The 17,946-nt window shown below is 40.8% G+C and overlaps 1 protein-coding gene across 3 annotated transcripts in view; it reads right to left on the bottom strand.

The window, feature by feature from the left end:
- Nucleotides 1–3,022: 3,022 nt before the first annotated feature.
- LDLR (low density lipoprotein receptor) overlaps nucleotides 3,023–17,946 on the bottom strand; it is a 38,009-nt gene continuing 23,085 nt past the window's right edge. For all 3 annotated transcript variants that reach the window (XM_081318190.1, XM_081318192.1, XM_081318191.1), the window contains 10 exons: nucleotides 17,712–17,883; nucleotides 16,270–16,497; nucleotides 15,633–15,751; nucleotides 14,399–14,538; nucleotides 13,482–13,623; nucleotides 13,170–13,322; nucleotides 12,857–13,054; nucleotides 12,014–12,091; nucleotides 11,596–11,753; nucleotides 3,023–6,506 (listed from right to left, as the gene is read on the bottom strand). In XM_081318190.1, coding sequence (XP_081174316.1) covers nucleotides 6,471–6,506; nucleotides 11,596–11,753; nucleotides 12,014–12,091; nucleotides 12,857–13,054; nucleotides 13,170–13,322; nucleotides 13,482–13,623; nucleotides 14,399–14,538; nucleotides 15,633–15,751; nucleotides 16,270–16,497; nucleotides 17,712–17,883 — 1,424 coding nt within the window. In that variant the 3' untranslated portion in view covers nucleotides 3,023–6,470. The remainder of the gene's footprint in view (nucleotides 6,507–11,595; nucleotides 11,754–12,013; nucleotides 12,092–12,856; nucleotides 13,055–13,169; nucleotides 13,323–13,481; nucleotides 13,624–14,398; nucleotides 14,539–15,632; nucleotides 15,752–16,269; nucleotides 16,498–17,711; nucleotides 17,884–17,946) is intronic.

Raw genomic sequence — 17,946 nt, 5'->3', positions numbered from 1 at the left:
GATACCATGGTACACATGCCAATGATCCTAAATACTTACTGTAACAGCTTGCTTTATGCTGATGATATGATTTTATTATCATATTCACAAGTAGGATTACGTAGGCTATTAAGAAGATTCAGCTCTTATTGCCAGGATAACTCCCTAATCATTAGCAAATCCAAATCGAAAATAATGGTGTTTGGAAAAATCCATCAGAGACATAAGTGGCAATTAGATGGTGAACCAATTGAGCAGGTTAATACTTTTGTATATTTGGGAGTAACTTTTTCCAAGACTGGATCTTGGGCCTGCCATCATCAACGGAGTACATTTAGAGCAAAAGTCCGTTTGAATTTATTGCTCAAACTAAAGAACCATAGTTACCCAGGGTCCCTAGCTCCATTACTCAAGGTTTATAAGGCTAAGATTACGACAATGCTCTTGTATAGAGCAGAAATTTGGGGTCTTTATTCAACCACAGTTTTAGAAGAAACACAGTCCCAGCATCTGAGATGTATTTTGGGTGTAGATCCAAGAACATCTGCTGCAGCAGTTAGAGCTGAATTGGGAATTCATACAATTCAGGCATTACCTAAAATTAGAGGTTATAACTACTGGTGCAAAGTTAATGAAATGGAGACTGATAGACTCCCCAAATTATGCCTACTAGAGCAAATAAAACTACAATCACAAATCTCCTGGATCACCAAACTAACAAATTTTGTAAGAAGCTGTGGCCTTCCTGTTTCTTGCATAACAGGAGAACAATCTAAAAAAAAGAGTTGCCGAAAGAATTAAGGATATAGAAGCACAAACTGATATAGCTATCCTTAGTAAGGTGGGTAACTTGAAATGGCTGAGTAAATACAAATGTACTTTTCAAGTGGACAGTTATTTGAAGTTACAACTCCCAAAACATCTTAGGGAGATATTTACGAGAGCGAGATTCGAACAGCTTGATACAATGGTCAGATATGGGAGATTTCATGCTATACCATACAATGAGCGTCTCTGCATTTGTGGAGCGGCAGAGGTAGAGGACCTGGCTCACATCCTATTTGACTGTTGTCTGTATAAGAGGGTGAGAGACAGGTATCTTGGTCTATATACCAAACGAATGATGGATCCCCATATCAAAATAACTTATCTTATGTCCGGTCAGAACTTGAAAATAACATTTAACGTAGCACAGTATTTAAACAAAATGATCCGGTTAAGATCTGCATATGTGGGACTGATTGGGGTAGATTGCAAGGGTGACTCCGAAATATAATGTTATTATATTTTATCTATATCTTAAATTTGTATTTTATTACTATTTCATCTTAAATTGTATTTTATTTTAATTCCATTTTAAATTGTATTTTATCAAATTCCATTTTGGATTGCTTTTATCAAGTTTTGGTGACGGTTTATTGCTGGAACTTTGCACTTTGATATGGCCCAAGGGCTAATCAATAAAGTTGTTGTTGTTGACAGTGATCATGTATCCTAGCAAAAGATGTTACATATGTGCATCAGCGTAGTCAGTAGCATATGCCTTTTTAAAAATATCAAACATGCAAAGAAACAAAAATAAGTCCAAAATATCATTGATTAGCCCACCAGCATTCTTTGCAGACCACAAAGATTTTTAATTTATCAGTGTGGGCCTTTCTCTTCTACAAGTTGCACAGATCTCTTCTAGATTTTCCTCTTGCCTTTCCGAGTTAACTCCTTGGTCTGTCATTGAGCAAGAAATGACTTTGTAGGGAAGCATATTATCATTTGATGTATATTTAACATATGTTCTACCTTTATTTACCAATTATATATTTGTATACAATCCACATGGCGAGGTTTGGGGAAACTTACAATAGAATATATATATATTTTTAAATAGAAATTAAAAAAAACTCCCTCATAGGCATCCCTCCCCAGGCGCAACATCGAGGTGGGCACGCCCATGCTGGACACACTCACCCAGTCTGCCATGCCCACCGTAGCCATGCCCACCCAGTGGGCCATGCCCACCCGGCACCTGGCAATAGATAAGTGGGGTTTGGGTTGCAGTTTGGGCACTCAGTCTCTAAAAGGTTCGTCATCAGGCGAACCATTCCCATTAGGGAATGGAATGAAGGCAGAAGTCTGCTGGATAGGAAGGATTTGAAGATTTATCAGAGCTGACATTAGCAGTTGCATATGAAAGGTAGTGACAGAGGAGCTGAGCACCAAATCACTCATACATAATTTGCACAAAATACCTGTCACGGCCCCATCAGAGCCTGGTTTGGAGGAGTGGGACTGGGGCTGTCTGACAGGGATGGCACATCTCCCTTGAAACGTGTAGAGGCCAGGGGCTGAGAACGATGCTGTCCCAAGCCCCTCAGGTATTGGAGGAGGTGCCCGACCAGAGATTAAAAAGATTCTCAACTCCAGATATCACAAGGTAAAATTACAGTACCTAGTACTATGAAAAGGCTACCCCTTAGCAGATGGTGAGTGGCTGCCCCTGATGTTAGGGCAATGACATTAAGAACTTTCACATTAGTTATCTTCAACAGCCCCATTAAGGAACGTAGCAGTAGTTGGGTTGTATGTAATAATGTATATGTTTTATTCTTATTCTAGGTCTACCTTTCTTCCAAAGGGGTTGGCATGTCAAGACTGATTCACCCTTTCACCTATATTTTCTCCCTTGCTCATAGCTTGACAAGATTGTGGAATGGAATGCAAAAGTGGGAGGGATAGTATCTAAGCAACTGAAGTCTCTTTGAGAGCCTGCAGGAGTGCCAAGGTGCTAGATAAAGAAGTGGACTTTTCTCATAACAAGAAGTATTACTATTGGACAATGTGAACACCCGGTGGGTGGGGGCGAGGGAATCTATTGTTTAAGTTTTTGAGCGGGAAAACCAGAGCTGGTATTGCTTCTTCTGTGCCAATGTAAATTTTCAGTAAACTATTACACACTAGGTAAAATCATGTCCTAGGAGTTTCTTTTCCTGGGAATGTCAACTGTCCAGAGCACTCCTCCCCCAGGTCAACAATTTTACTGAAATTGAGTAAGAAACATGTAACACTTTCAGCGTATTTAAATATTTATTAAATTCATTCAATATGTGGGGAAATACCTCATAAATTTTAGGAGAGGCATGTTTAATATTTAAAAAAATAAAGCTCAGTGAATCTGTAAAGGTACAATTTACTTGTCAGAAGTTTACATGTAAACCAGTTTATCTATCCAATTAAAATAACAACCTGGATTTCCTTTGCTTCAACCAGGAAGGCAATAACATCAACTCATGCAAGCATGAAGAGAGAACCCTGCCATCCACTGCATTCCAAGTCATTCTTCAACCTTCCACCACACCAGAGGCAAGTGAACAAAGCAAAGGCTGGCAATTCTCTTCAGCATCCCACCCATTCTCAACTATCTTCCACAGGTTTTTCTGCTTCCCAACTTGAGAAACGCACTGAGATTTAACAAACATCCTGAAATCTAACTGAATTCCAGGGATCAGAACAAGTTTGTTAAGTGACTGGCTCATGAGCTGTAGGCTGAAAAGATTCTAGTTTCATAAAATGAGAACACAGTTTCACCCTAAGGTTCTATTCAGCTTGGGAGAGTTACACAGATGCATGAGAAGTATTAGAACAGATTTCTAGACTGATGTAGGAAAAAAGTGACATACTTCCAAAATCTAGATTTTTGTCCACAGGAGGACATCATTGATGCGTGTAGAAAATTACAGATTTTGGAACCCAACTAAATCAAGAAAACCCATTGAATATGCCTATAATGTTTTGAGGGTTCAGCCTTCAATTGGTGAGACTTTTCACAAGGATTGTCATGTTAATAACCAATTACTTTGGTAGAGGTTAAAATATTAACGCAGTTGTTTAGCACTCCAAGAGAAGAGCTTCTCACCGGACGCACCCATTTCATCAACCTTGTGATTTTTTTCCTTTAAAACAATTTATCAGAGTAACTGATTTCAGCAAATGCCTCTATGATGATGTTTAACACCCTAAAAAAACATTCAAAGTTTATTTAAGGCCCCTAAGTTATTACATTATATTTTCTGTCCTTTTTTGAAGATGTAGAAACAGAACCTTCTATAATTATTGATCATTAGAAACTTTGGTTGACCCTCACTTTTCACTCACATGCAATTCTAATACAGTGATGCAGAATTGAAAGTTTACAAATTCACAGTGCAACAGCAAAAGGCGCCAGGACCAAAAACAATAGATTCCCAGCTTCCTCCAGCTGTAGTCAATTCTTGCTAACCCAGAAGAAACTGGGCAACAGAGCACAATAACAAAAACATCAGTGGCGTTGCTTGTTATGAAAATGCTGTCAGCAATTAAATCTAAGGGAAATATACCTCTTCTAAGTTAACTAGATTCATAAATATTGCAGAAGAGAGTTAACTATTCATTTTAGTATCAGTTCCTCACTACCAAGTGGCTATTCAGAGCACTAGTAGGAGAACAAAAATAATCTGTGACTCAAATCATCAGTCTAAGGGAGGTCCAAACTATGTGAAATAGCAATAGATCTTGTGTTCTTTGAAAAGTATACTTCCACAAATGCCTATGTTGTATACTGTATTGTGTTCACCCTGTCAGGCTTACTTCAAATAGGGGCAACACTTACATCATACACACATTATGTGCACAGACTAAACACAGTTTTTGTGGAAGGGAAAAGAAGGAAAAAGACATTGCAACGTGAGGTGCAACAGAAAAAAAGGCCAATTATCAACCTCGATAATATAAACATATAAATAAATAGGTCGTGTATTTATGAACATATGTACAAATAGACAAGGCAACTTTTGTGCAAAGGAAATCTATACCTTAACATAGACCACATACATTATTTACACACTCCATACTACACGAAAGAGGTTGGCATCTTTCACAGCTTTAGGACAAAAGGTCTGAAGGCTCCCTCCTTGCATTTAGTGCTTTTCCTTTCAAAGGGAAGGGAATTAGAAGTGCCAGGCCAAGAGCAAAAAATTGTCACTTGTTATTCTAGCTAATGATTGCTAGATTATTGTAGGGAAACATGATGCACAAGTAATTTCTGTTTCTGAGATGGAATGAGAAAGGTCACATAAATAGCAGTTCTTTTATATTTATATCCTAATTCTCTATAAGTATCAATACCAGTATTTTAAAAGTAGCAAGTAGTCAGGATATCATTTGTTTACCCTTTCAGAAAATTCAATTGCCAAACAGCAAATACGCTTAGTTTTAGCCCATGTCAGAATATGTGACAGACACTGCCTTCAACTATAGAAAATGACATATCTAGGATAGGTTCTTTCTACTCTACATGAAACTGATTCTGGGCTACAACTTAGTGGGAAAGGGGGAATCCATTGTGCATCTCCTTCCCAGTATAAAAAACATTTCCTTTAGGAAGGGAAGGGATACAAGTATAAACAGGTAACACTGAAGCGAAATGCAGCATATTAAGGCAACAGTGCAGCAGTGACTCGAGACAGAATATGAAAAAAAATGGCTTCCGATTCCTGTTTTTTGGCCAGCACAATCTATTGCCCTTTTTTTCTTCTTCTAATCTGCACTAAAGGCACAAGAAACTTAGCACCAAGCAAATGCAACCACATCCCCCACAAGTCAGCCTGTTTGCGTCATTGGTTTAGTTTTTTTCCACCCTCTTACATTCTGGGCACAGGTGACCAGAGAGGCAAGGAAAACAATCAAGTGCAAATATTGTTATACAAGATTACAGGCCATGTAGATCACAAACCAAACCCCCCAAAAAAGTGCGTGGTAGGTTGGGCAGGGAAAGCTGGAAGAAAACAGGCAACCCTGAACCAACAGAGAGATTTCACAACAGGATCCAATACCTTGAGCTTTTTCCTTTGGAGTTAGAAAGTAAAAGTCAGTGTTTTTTGTTGACAACATGGATGATGCGATCCATTTTCAAAACTTCTCTGGCCTAGTTTGGGAAGCAGGGAGGGATCTAAAATGTGGATTAGGTGACTTTGGCTTTGTATCTCAAATTAGATTCAGATTCTCAACTTTTCCAGGCTCACCATGTGTAAAAAATTGGGGCATAAAGATCTCTAGACCACAGGAAGAATCCATCACACCCAAATTTGCATCCAGAAAAGAACTTCTCTTTGTTGAATCCCTGTTTTCCACACTTAGAAATATTCTTAGCATGTCAAATTAAGGAGACCCAAAGCATATCAGAGGCACCAGTGTCCTGTTAGCACTGGGCACAACAATAAATATAGAAAAAAACATAAAAACCCAACAATGCCATCAATTTTTCAATGTCCTGTGAAACTGGCAGCTGAAAAATGCCCCCCTTCTTAAACAAATAAAGGAAAGTGGAAACAATCCATCAAGTCACTCAGGAAGTAGTATTGGATGTCTGGGAGAGAACTGAAGCCAGGCCATTTGTGTTCTTCTTCCCATAAAATAAGCAGCAAAGTCCTGAGAGAGGCACTTGAGGTGTAGAGGCAGTTTCATGCTGCATCATCTTCTAGACTGACCATTTGTCTCTAAAAGAAAGATGTGGAATAAGAAAAAACCCAATGAGGTATGTAAAATGGGATGGGTTCAGAAAATCTTGGTGTCAAATCTTAATTTGGCAGCCAAGTGAGCTTTGCCAGCCAAGTATTTATATAGGCATTTTCTCTGCTATCTTTAATGGTAGAGGACAGACTAAGTCCTGCAATTTCATCCATTTTACTCAACTTTCCAGAAATCTTAAGAACTGCTTCAACTTTGGAAAGCTATAGATTCATAAATGTAGGACAATGATTGACAGTTCAAAAGAGATGCAAAGCACTTCGGAAGCAAAGTATTTTCTATTTTATGGAACACTGGACTATAGGAAAGGTATGAAACCAAGTTAGGGAACTGAACACCAGCTTCCAAGGCCTGGGCATCCTGGCATTTCCCCTGAACCTTCATGAAATTACTTTTTTAGCAAACCAAAACCTTAATGTAAATGTATTACAGTAATGTAGTTAATTCATCATTTAGAGCAAACTAATAGTTCCTCCCCTTCATGGATTACTGCCTTGTCGTGGCGAAGGGGCTTGCGTAATTCAATGAAGCTATGAGCTATGCCGTGCAGGGCCACCCAAGACGGACAGGTCATAGCCGAGAGTTCTGACAAAACGTGATCCACTGGAGAAGGAAATGGCAACCCACTCCAGTATCTTTGCCATGAAAACCCTATGGACAGTACCAAAAGGCAAAACGATATGACGCTGGAAGATGAGCCCCTCAGGTCGGAAGGCGTCCAATATGCTACTGGGGAAGAGCAGAGGGCTAGTACTAGTAGCGCCAGAAAGAATGAAGCGACTGGGCCAAAGCTGAAAGGACGCTCAGCTGTGGATGTGTCTGGTGGTGAAAGGAAAGTCCGATGCTGTAAAGATTTTTTCTCCATAGGAACCTGGAATGTAAGATCAATGAATCAAGGAAAGCTGGACGTGGTCAAACAAGAGATGACAAGACTGAACATCGACATCTTAGGTATCAGCGAACTAAAATGGACAGGAATGGGTGAATTTAATTCAGATGACCATCAGGTATACTACTGCGGACAAGAATCCCTCAGAAGAAATGGAGTAGCCTTCATAGTCAATAAAAGAGTAGGAAAAGCAATACTGGGATACAATCCCCAAAATGACAGAATGATCTCAGTTCGAATCCAAGGCAAACCATTCAATATCACAGTAGTCCAAGTCTATGCCCCAACCACCAGTGCTGAAGAGAATGAAATTGACCGGTTCTATGAAGCCCTACAGCACCTTATAGAACTAACACCAAAAAATGATGTCCTTATCATCATGGGGGATTGGAATGCTAAAGTAGGAAGCCAAAAGATAACTGGAATAACAGGCAAGTTTGGCCTTGGAGTACAAAATGAAGCAGGGCACAGGCTGATAGAATTTTGTCAAGAGAATACGATGGTCATAGCAAACACTCTTTTCCAACAACCCAAGAGACAGCTCTACACATGGACATCACCAGACGGTCAACACAGAAATCAGATTGACTATATGCTCTGCAGCCAAAGATGGAGAAGCTCTATACAGTCAGTAAAAACAAGACCAGGAGCTGACTGTGGCTCAGACCATGAGCTTCTCCTTGCAAAGTTTAGGCTTAAACTGAAGAAAGTAGGGAAAAGCACTAGGCCACTCAGATATGAATTAAATCATATCCCTGTTGAATATACAGTAGAGGTGACAAATAGATTTAAGGAATTAGATCTGATAGACAGAGTGCCTGAAGAACTATGGACAGAGGTTCGCGACATTGTACAACAGGTAGCAACCAAAACCATCCCAAAGAAAAAGAAATGCAAGAAAGCAAAATGGCTGTCTGAGGAAGCTTTGCAAATAGCTGAGGAAAGGAGGGAAGCGAAAGGCAAGGGAGAAAAACATAGATATGCCCAATTGAATGCAGAATTCCAGAGAATAGCTAGAAGAGATAAGAATGCCTTCTTAAATGAACAGTGCAAAGAAATAGAAGAAAACAATAGAATAGGGAGGACCAGAGATCTTTTCAAGAAAATTGGAGAGATGAAGGGAACGTTTAATGCAAAAATGGGCATGATAAAGGACCAAAATGGCAGGGACCTAACAGAGGCAGAAGAGATTAAGAAGAGGTGGAAAAATTACACAGAAGAACTATACAAGAATGAGCTTAACGTCCCAGATAATCACAATGAGGTGGTCACTGACCTCGAGCCAGACATCCTAGAATGTGAAGTGAAGTGGGCCTTAGAAAAGCTGAGCAACAACAAAGCTAGTGGAGGTGACAGTATTCCAGCTGAGCTATTCAAAATCTTAAAAGACAGTGCAATAAAAGTGCTACACTCAATTTGCCAGCAAATTTGGAAAACTCAACAGTGGCCACAGGATTGGAAAAGATCAGTTTACATTCCAATTCCAAAGAAAGGCTGTGCCAAAAAATGTTCAAACTATCGCACCATTGCACTCATTTCTCATGCTAGTAAAGTCATGCTTAAAATCCTACAAGCTAGACTTCAGCAGTATGTGGATCGAGAACTACCAGAAGTACAGGCAGGATTTCGAAGAGGCAGAGGAACTAGAGATCAAATTGCCAACATACGCTGGATCATGGAGAAAGCTAGGGAGTTCCAGAAAAACATCTACTTCTGCTTCATTGACTATGCTAAAGCCTTTGATTGTGTGGATCATAACAAACTGTGGCAAGTTCTTAAAGAGATGGGAGTACCAGACCATCTTATTTGTCTCTTAAGAAACCTATATGCGGGTCAAGAAGCAACAGTGAGAACTGGACACGGAACCACTGATTGGTTCAAAATTGGGAAAGGAGTCCGGCAAGGCTGTATACTGTCGCCCTGCTTATTTAACTTATATGCAGAGCACATCATGAGAAAGGCAGGGCTAGATGAATCAAAAGTTGGAATTAAGATTGCCGGAAGAAATATCAACAACCTAAGATACGCAGATGATACCACTCTAATGGCAGAAAGTGAAGAAGAACTAAAGAGCCTCTTGTTGCGGGTGAAGAAGGAGAGTGCAAAACTTGGGTTGAAACTTAACATTAAGAAAACCAAGATCATGGCATCTGGCCCTCTCAATTCCTGGCAAATAGATGGGGAAGAAATGGAGGTAGTGACAGATTTTATTTTCCTGGGCTCCAAGATCACTGCAGATGGGGACTGTAGCCAAGAAATTAAAAGACGCTTGCTCCTGGGGAGGAAAGCCATGGCAAATCTAGACAGCACACTAAAAAGCAGAGACATCACCCTGTCAACAAAAGTGCGTATAGTCAAGGCTATGGTCTTCCCAGTTGCAATGTATGGCAGTGAAAGTTGGACCATAAGAAAGGCTGAGCGCCAAAGAATTGAGGCCTTTGAACTCTGGTGCTGGAGAAGACTCCTGCGAGTCCCTTGGACTGCAAGGCGATCAAACAGGTCAGTCCTAGAGGAGATCAATCCTGACTGCTCTTTAGAAGGCCAGATCCTGAAGCTAAAACTCAAATACTTTGGCCACCTAATGAGAAGGAAGGACTCACTGGAGAAGAGCCTAATGCTGGGAAAGATCGAGGGCAATAGAAGAAGGGGACGACAGAGAATGAGGTGGCTGGATGGAGTCACTGAAGCAGTAGGCGTGAGCTTAAATGGACTCCAGAAGATGGTAGAGGACAGGAAGGCCTGGAGGAATGTTGTCCATAGGGTCGCGATGGGTCGGACACGACTTCGCAGATAACAACAACAACAACAATAGTTCCTCTGAATAAATTTCATCTGCCTTCAGTAAGGATAGTTAGGAACCAAAGCTGTTTGCTTTACTCCCTTATTTCTAAAAAGAGAAATCAATGGGGTATTGGCAGTGGAGGGCATGCTATAAAAGACAACTGGTCAGCTAAAAATTTTTGAATTAATGTAACAGTTTGACCTTGCAAACTTTTAGGCTGCACTTAAAGTTACTTTTTAAAAGATTCTTTTTAGTATCAAGGGTCCAACTTGTGCAACTCTAAAAAAATAAAGGTATCTATTTGATAAAACATTTGTACTTGTTTAAAGGATTAAGAGCTACTAGACATTCCATTTATATTCTGTATATGCCATGGATGTGAAACATCTAAATTCTAGGTAACTAATATGAACTTCTTTTTGTTAAGAAAGAAACTGGAATAAACTGGAAATTTAAGTTTCTACCGTCCAATTTAAGCAAAATTTAAGCCTTGGTGGAGCAGTGGGCTAATGCCTCCTTAAGTAACACCAGCTGCCTGCAATTAGTGCAGGTTCGCATCCCACCAGGCTCAAGGTTGACTCAGCTTTCCATCCTTCCGAGGTAGGTAAAATGAGGACCCAGATTGTTGGGGGCAATTAAGCTGACTTTGTAATAATGCCACTTGGGGTGTGTGTGAAAGCCCTAATAAGCAGGCATATACATAGAATGAAGGCTACTGCTAAGCTTGTAAGCCGCCCTGAGTCTTCGGAGAAGGGCGGGATATAAATGGAATTAAAAATAAAAAAAAATATTACTGAAGGCATTTTCTGTGCCCATGAGACTAAAGGGCTAAGGAATCAAGCTGGGTTAGCAATAGTACCAGTAATCTTTGATTTACAACCAGTTGTTCTGCAACTGTGCAAAGTGCTGAACAAAGGGACTTAAATTCAGTCTCCAAAATTAGGCTACTGCAGTGCCCCTGTGATTGCAGTCTGGTACTCTGCAACTTGTTCACAATTATGATGTTGCCAAGCACCTCGCAATGACACGATTACCATTTGCAATCTTCCCTGCTGGCGTTTCCCAGAAAGTCAGTGGGGAAACAGGCAGGGAAGATTGCAAGCTGCTGCAATCTGTTGAGATGTCTGCCTTACCTAAAGACCAGGGCATTCACTTAATGATGGCAACTGAGACTGCTCAGATTGCAGACATTAAGCGAAGTGGTTGCACTTTACAACCACATTGCATAGCAGCAGCAATTCCGCTTCCTCCCCCCACATTGCCATTATAGGTCAAGGATGACTTGTAAAGCAAGTGAAGGAAGCTATCTATCTTGGCAGTAATTCTGAAATATAGCCCAGTGTGCCTTGTGGAAGCTTTTAGCTTATTATCTTGAACCTTAGCTTACCGATGGGTATGTATAGCCTTCCTGGCTCCGACAGATATGAATTTCATCCTCAGTTGTCTTCTGATAAACGGGGTTATCAAAATTGATACTGTTGATGTTCTTGAGACGCCAGTTCTTCCAAATAAGGAAAGTCCCAAAAGAGACTAAACTAATCAGTGCTGAAATGAAACCCACCCCCAAGAAGACATATCATTTCAAGCAATACACCACAATGGCTTAGAACAAGGAACATACTAATTATACATGTAAAAATTGCAGATGAAATAATAATTAATTAGTAATTTCATTAATATGCATTCTGAGTAAAATGCTTATTCTTTGCAATGGCCATTATTAAAGATATTAACCATTGTGAGTTAGAACATCTTTCTCTCCTCCTGCCCCCAAGCAGGGACTTCTTCTGAAATAGGAAACTTACCCAGAGGTAGAACGATAGCTAGTGCTGATGGACCCCTCCGTTCTGTCCCATCTGTTTCTGCGGCAATGCCATTTTGAACTGTGGAGGGAAAAGACACGAGAGGCTAAAGTTAACTCCTCCAACATGGTATTTGCTGAATTTCTATGGAAAGGGAAGAGGACGATCACCTGTCCTCCATTTTTAAGCCTCCTTCAGTTGCAGAACAGATTCATGCCAAACTTTCTCCACTCAGGGTTAGGCAAATTCTAACCCTATACTTTCACTAAAGGTTCCCCCGCACATGTGTGCTAGTCGTTTCCAACTCTAGGGGCCGGTGCTTATCTCTGTTTCAAAGCCGAAGAGCCAGCGCTTGTCTGAGGACGTCTCCGTGGTCATGTGGCCGGCATGACTAGACGCCAAAGGCGCACGGAACGCTGTTACCTTCCCACCGTAGTGGTCCCTATTTTTCTACTTGCATTTTTACGTGCTTTCAAACTGCTAGGTTGACAGAAGCTGGGACGAGTAACAGGCGCTCACTCTGTTACGCGGCACTCAGGATTCGACCTGCCAAACTGCCGGCCTTCTGATCGACAAGCTCAGCGTCCTAACCCACTGAGCCATCACGTCACTTTCACTTCTGAGATCTTATTCTAAGACTACAACAGACTACCTTTAACTAATGTATGGAAGAGATTTTTAACAAGATGGAACCAATGTTTTATTTTCAGGATAGATTTTTTTGCATCTTTTCAATGGCTGCCACTCAGTTGCCTGGCAAATGGTAGTAAATAATAATAACTGACTTTGCACTGGAAGGTAAAGGGATTATATCCAGAATCCCTGGATGAAAGAGAAGCCTCTCACCTTGCTGGGACAGAGTGACCATCTCATGAGTGCTATGTTCTGGGATGTTGGTATCAACATTATTCAGCACATTTACAGGCAGATGCTCAGTTCTCTGGGTTGGAGTCCTACTTGTAGATAGTAGCCATGCTGTAGGTGAGATCTTAGCAGAGTGCACTGTTGTAGCAGCCACAGTTGGGGTATTGGGTATAACAGGATCTGAATGGTAGAAAAAACTACTTTTCAATATTGCCATGAAAGGCAGCATTATTCCTTTGCAATTTCCTCCATACGCTATACAAGGGCCCTGGCTTTGTCCTTTTGGCCTCTGTACCTTGGGAGCAGCTTCTCATGTCGGTGTCCAGGTACATGTTGTCAGGACAGGCACAAGTGTACTTGGCGGAGTGGAGAGTGATTTGGGGAGCGGGAAGGCAGAGGTACTGGCAGCCTCCATTGGAAATGCCATTCTTCTCACACCAATTTGTACCTGGAAGAGAGACAAGCCTTTTTCTTTCAGAGAAGATTTCACAAGCTAAATAGGTGATATTTATAAAAAAAAGTTATCGGTTTTTAGGCAGTGATCCAAATAACTAACAAAGGCTGGTTCTTATAGACTTAAACTAAGAAAAAAGAAGAGGCATCTTACCTTTTGGTTGCCGCACAGAATGAAACAGTGTCATATCATCCGGTGAAAAGAGATTGTCTGCCACTTTGACAATATCTGAGCCGGTTCGGCGGTTGGCACTAAAGATGGCTTCATTTAAGACATCTGTCCAGAATACTTTATCCTGGATAAGGGGTTAATTTGGACAGTGAATTTTGTGGATTAATTGTATTTCACTCTTCAAAGATATGCAGCCACTGCAGTTTCCCAAGGCAAAAGGTGAATTCATTCAGTAATGGGGGAGAGGGGGAAATTAAAGAGTCTAAGATTTGCTGATAAATTGGCTGCTTCTAGCATGTGAATAAATTGCTTCAGTTTTTAAAGCAAGCTTTATATGCAATAGAAAGTTGGTTTCAATCACGATATTTATTTTGTTTGCATCAAAGGTGTAAGCAAGGAGTTCTGTGAATATAAAGATACTAATGAACTGTCAAAATCCCTCCCCTACTCTTCATGCTGATGGGAGTTGCAATTCATTAATATCTGGAGAGTTAAATCTGGTCTAGATTTTTATCCAGAAATCCATGCTTTTCACAATTTGACAGCCTTCCCCAAGTGCACTCCAGATGCATAAAATTAGAATTTCCACTGCCAATTTTTCTATTTGTTCTTTATAATTTTATAATCTATTTATTGGCTTTTAGAAATGCTAGCAACTTTTTAAATATTTCTGCAAAAGGATGGGTTGTATCTATTTAAATTGGTCTGGGACTTACAATTACTATTTATGTCCCATCACCTGTACTGATCTGATGGTGGGATAATGGCTCTTTTGATTATAAACCAGGAAAAAGATATTACAGTTAATTCCATCTCAGGGCAAGAGTCTTATTCAAGCAACACTGCATCACTGTTTGGTATTGCCAAAGATTCAGAACTATGTTAGCAATCTACAATACCTCAAATACTGCGATGCCAAAAGGGTGAGCCAACATCTCTTCATCCACAAGGATAGTCCTTCTGTTTCCCCCATTCACATCAATACTAGAGACCGAATGATATTTGGAGTCTACCCAATAAAGGCGATGGGTAATCAGATCTAGTACAAAAGATGTTAAAATGATATAGAGCAAAATCCTACACATTCTGTTCCAACACAAAGAAAAAAAACCCCTCCATCAAGCCATACCAGTCTAGATAGAAAATGAGTCAAATGAGGCAATCTTTTTGGGAACCCAAAATTTCCAGGTCAGACTGCTGAATTGCTCATTTATTTCAAAGGTCAGTTTCTGACCTTTGTCTCCCTTAAAGTCTGCTTTGGATATCAGGAATACTTTGACCCAAACAACTTCCAGGAAGCTATTCCCACTTCCATACTACTACTGAAAAATCTGCCCTCAAAGCTCATCCACAAGGAAAAACTTGACTCTCTTCATATGGTTTGGATAAATCTAAACTCAAGGATTACTAGAATTATGCTCCAAAATAGAAAAAGGGAACCATGTCATGTTTGCTCTTCAAGCAAATAATGGAAAACTATGAATCCATTAGAAATAGCAGATTCTCTGGGTTTAGCCTTGTCCAGCCATGTCCTGAGCTGCATGATAGCCTTGCTTGCGTACAACCCAAAACTATCCAATATAGTAATGGGGGTAAAAGGTAAAGGTTCCCCCGCACATGCATGCTAGTCGTTTCCGACTCTAGGGGCCGCTGGTCATCTCCGTTTCAAAGCCGAAGAGCCAGCGCTTGTCCGAGGACATCTCCGTGGTCATGTGGCCAGCATGACTGGACGCCAAAGGCGCACGGAACGCTGTTACCTTCCCACCGGAGTGGTCCCTATTTTTCTATTTGCATTTTTACGTGCTTTCGAACTGCTAGGTTGGCAGAAGCTGGGACGAGTAACAGGCGCTCACTCTGTTATGCGGCACTCAGAATTCGACCCGCCAAACTGCCGACCTTCTGATCGACATGCTCAGCGTCCTAACCCACTGAGCCACCGCGTCCCTAGTAATGGGGGAAGAGCTTACAAAACTGTATTATGCTTCTCTAGTGAGGCAAATGACTGCCAGGGAAGGGAACAAAGAACAGGAGATAAGCAACAGAAAACTCAGAAGTGTCTCTCTCTTTAGATATAAATGAACAGAAGCGTATCATCTTCCGAAGTGGCATTGTTCTCAGCTATGCAGGACATACCTAATGCTATTCCATTAGGCCATTGAATGCCTTCTTTCACCAAGGGAAAACTATCCACTCCATTCAGACCACTTTTGGCAATTTTAGCAGACATCCCCCAGTCAGTCCAGTACATGAACCTACCAAGGAGAGGAGAAAGGGAGAAAGAAAAGGACAATTAAAGCTAGACGTCCATTTAAGCCAACTCATCCACAGTTGCAAAATTCATCTCCATCCTAAATCCATACCCCAATACTTCCTTTCTCTAGTCTGCCAAGCCTTTCTGCTTCTCCCAATAGTTTTTTCTGCTCCCACAATTCTAACACTTGAAATATCACAAGAGGAAATAATAGCCAGGTTGTGCTGTCCTAAATTTTCAGATCTAGGATGTAACTAGCTACTTTATATAGACTGCTGAATTGGTCCACGGACTATATATAAAATGGTTGCCTAGGTTTCTAAGTAGGACTTTCCCCAGAATCTAGTGAAGATGCCAGGGGCTTAGTCTAGGATCTTACCCATGCAAACTATGTCCTTTTTCCTATTAAGCCACAAGCTCTCCTCGTTAATAATTCTTGAAGCTATTTCTACACTATGTTCCCACAGAGAAGGTCTCTTTCATTTTCTCCAACAATAAATATTAAAGGAACACTCATACCCATGGACTGGATCCACCACAATGGCCCGTGGTTTGGCACCAACTTCCTTGATCAGAGTCTTCCTCTTTAAGCCTTCATTGCTGGCCACAGAGATGGTGCCTAGGCCTGAGTCAGTCCAGTAAATATTGTGATGCACCCAGTCAACAGCGAGGCCATCTGGAACTTTGATGCCACTACTAATCACAGTGGTATGGTGGGAATGGTTGCCAGCCTTATCAATTGGGGTACTGTGTGGAAAACAAACAGAAAAGACTCACTGAAATAAAGGCTGCACAATGGCAGAATTTGATGGGTGCAGAATTAGTGGGCAAATAGCATTAATTTTTCATATACTTGCAAGCAATAATTCAAAAATAACTAATACTGAACTCTGCTAATCAGTCAAGAAAGCTTAACTAGCCTGATAAAAACAGTATTCAATACACTCAAAACACCTGCTTCTTAACAGTAACCCTCTTTATTTAGTTACTTGATCCATGGTAAAATCCCTGGTTGCTATTTTGTCTGTCTTCCTAATGTCTTGATGTCTGAGCATCAACAGACAGCAGTGGAAGCTGGTGGGGACTTCCAAAGATTTTGTGTTGAAAAAAAGAGATTTAGATTGGTAGCAACTAGCACAGGACATGCTTTAGAATATAGATTCTTCTCTGTGACATCAGAGTTAAGGGGAAAGTATTTTAGGACAAGTTAACTCCTTGCTGCATGTACTTTTTAACACACACTGGATTTGTGAGAATGTGATTTGGGGCAATAACAATGGATCCTACCATCGTCTCCTTTGCATTTGTTCCTTATATAAGAATATCAAGGCCCTCTGAAGTTTGGGTGGGGGCCTGAAGGGCTACACCTTGGGTGAGAGCCAGCGTTAGGCATTCCTTGTGTCCTTCTGTCTCTAGCAAGAATAGGGTGAATGGATGGAAATGGGATTACTGAGGTGGCTGAGGAAAACTTGCCAAGTCACCTGGGGTGTTTGGGATTTGACACTAGATGGCAAAGATCCTGCCTAGCTAGGTTTCAGCTTTGGCACCAGCTACAGTCCCGAGAAGGACATCCATGAAACTCTGCTGGCATCAAGAGGCACCACTTGGCACACAACAGATGAAGAACCATATTTGTGCAAGTGAGTCCGCAGAGGCAATAGGGCTTGCTTGAAGGGTACTGTTTCTTCCTGCTCTGCAGCGGATTAGGAGTGGGAGAGTCATTCAACCTAATTATACAGTAGAGGTGACAGTAGAGTTCCATAAATTGTTAGGAGATCTCAACCTGCCTTCCCTGCACCCAGGGAAGTGTAATTTTCCAAGATATCAACTCACAAATCTGTTCACAGAATCTTTTTTGAATGCTGGTGAATCATTTGCCTTTCCCAGGAAAATTCTGCTTCTTCACTATGTTGGTTCACTCAATAATCACAAAAGCAGCACACATGCTCCAGCTAACTCACCTGTATATTTTCTTGTGAAAGCTGTCAGACCAGTAGATTTTATTATTGTTGATTTCCATATCTAAGGCGATTGCTTCTTTAAGATGGGGGATCAGATTTATGTACTCGCTGCGGTCCAATGTCATTTTTCTGACCTCATGACGATTGGTAAAAAAGAGGTAAGGAATGGTGCCTGTAAAGGAAGAAGAATGGGGACACTTGAACTCCAGGGCCATTAATCCAAAAACATCTCTCC

This window comes from Vipera berus, assembly GCF_964194415.1.
Source record: "Vipera berus genome assembly, chromosome: 2".
NCBI classification, from domain to species: Eukaryota; Metazoa; Chordata; class Lepidosauria; order Squamata; family Viperidae; genus Vipera; species Vipera berus.
This window is presented reverse-complemented; position numbering and strand designations above follow the sequence as displayed.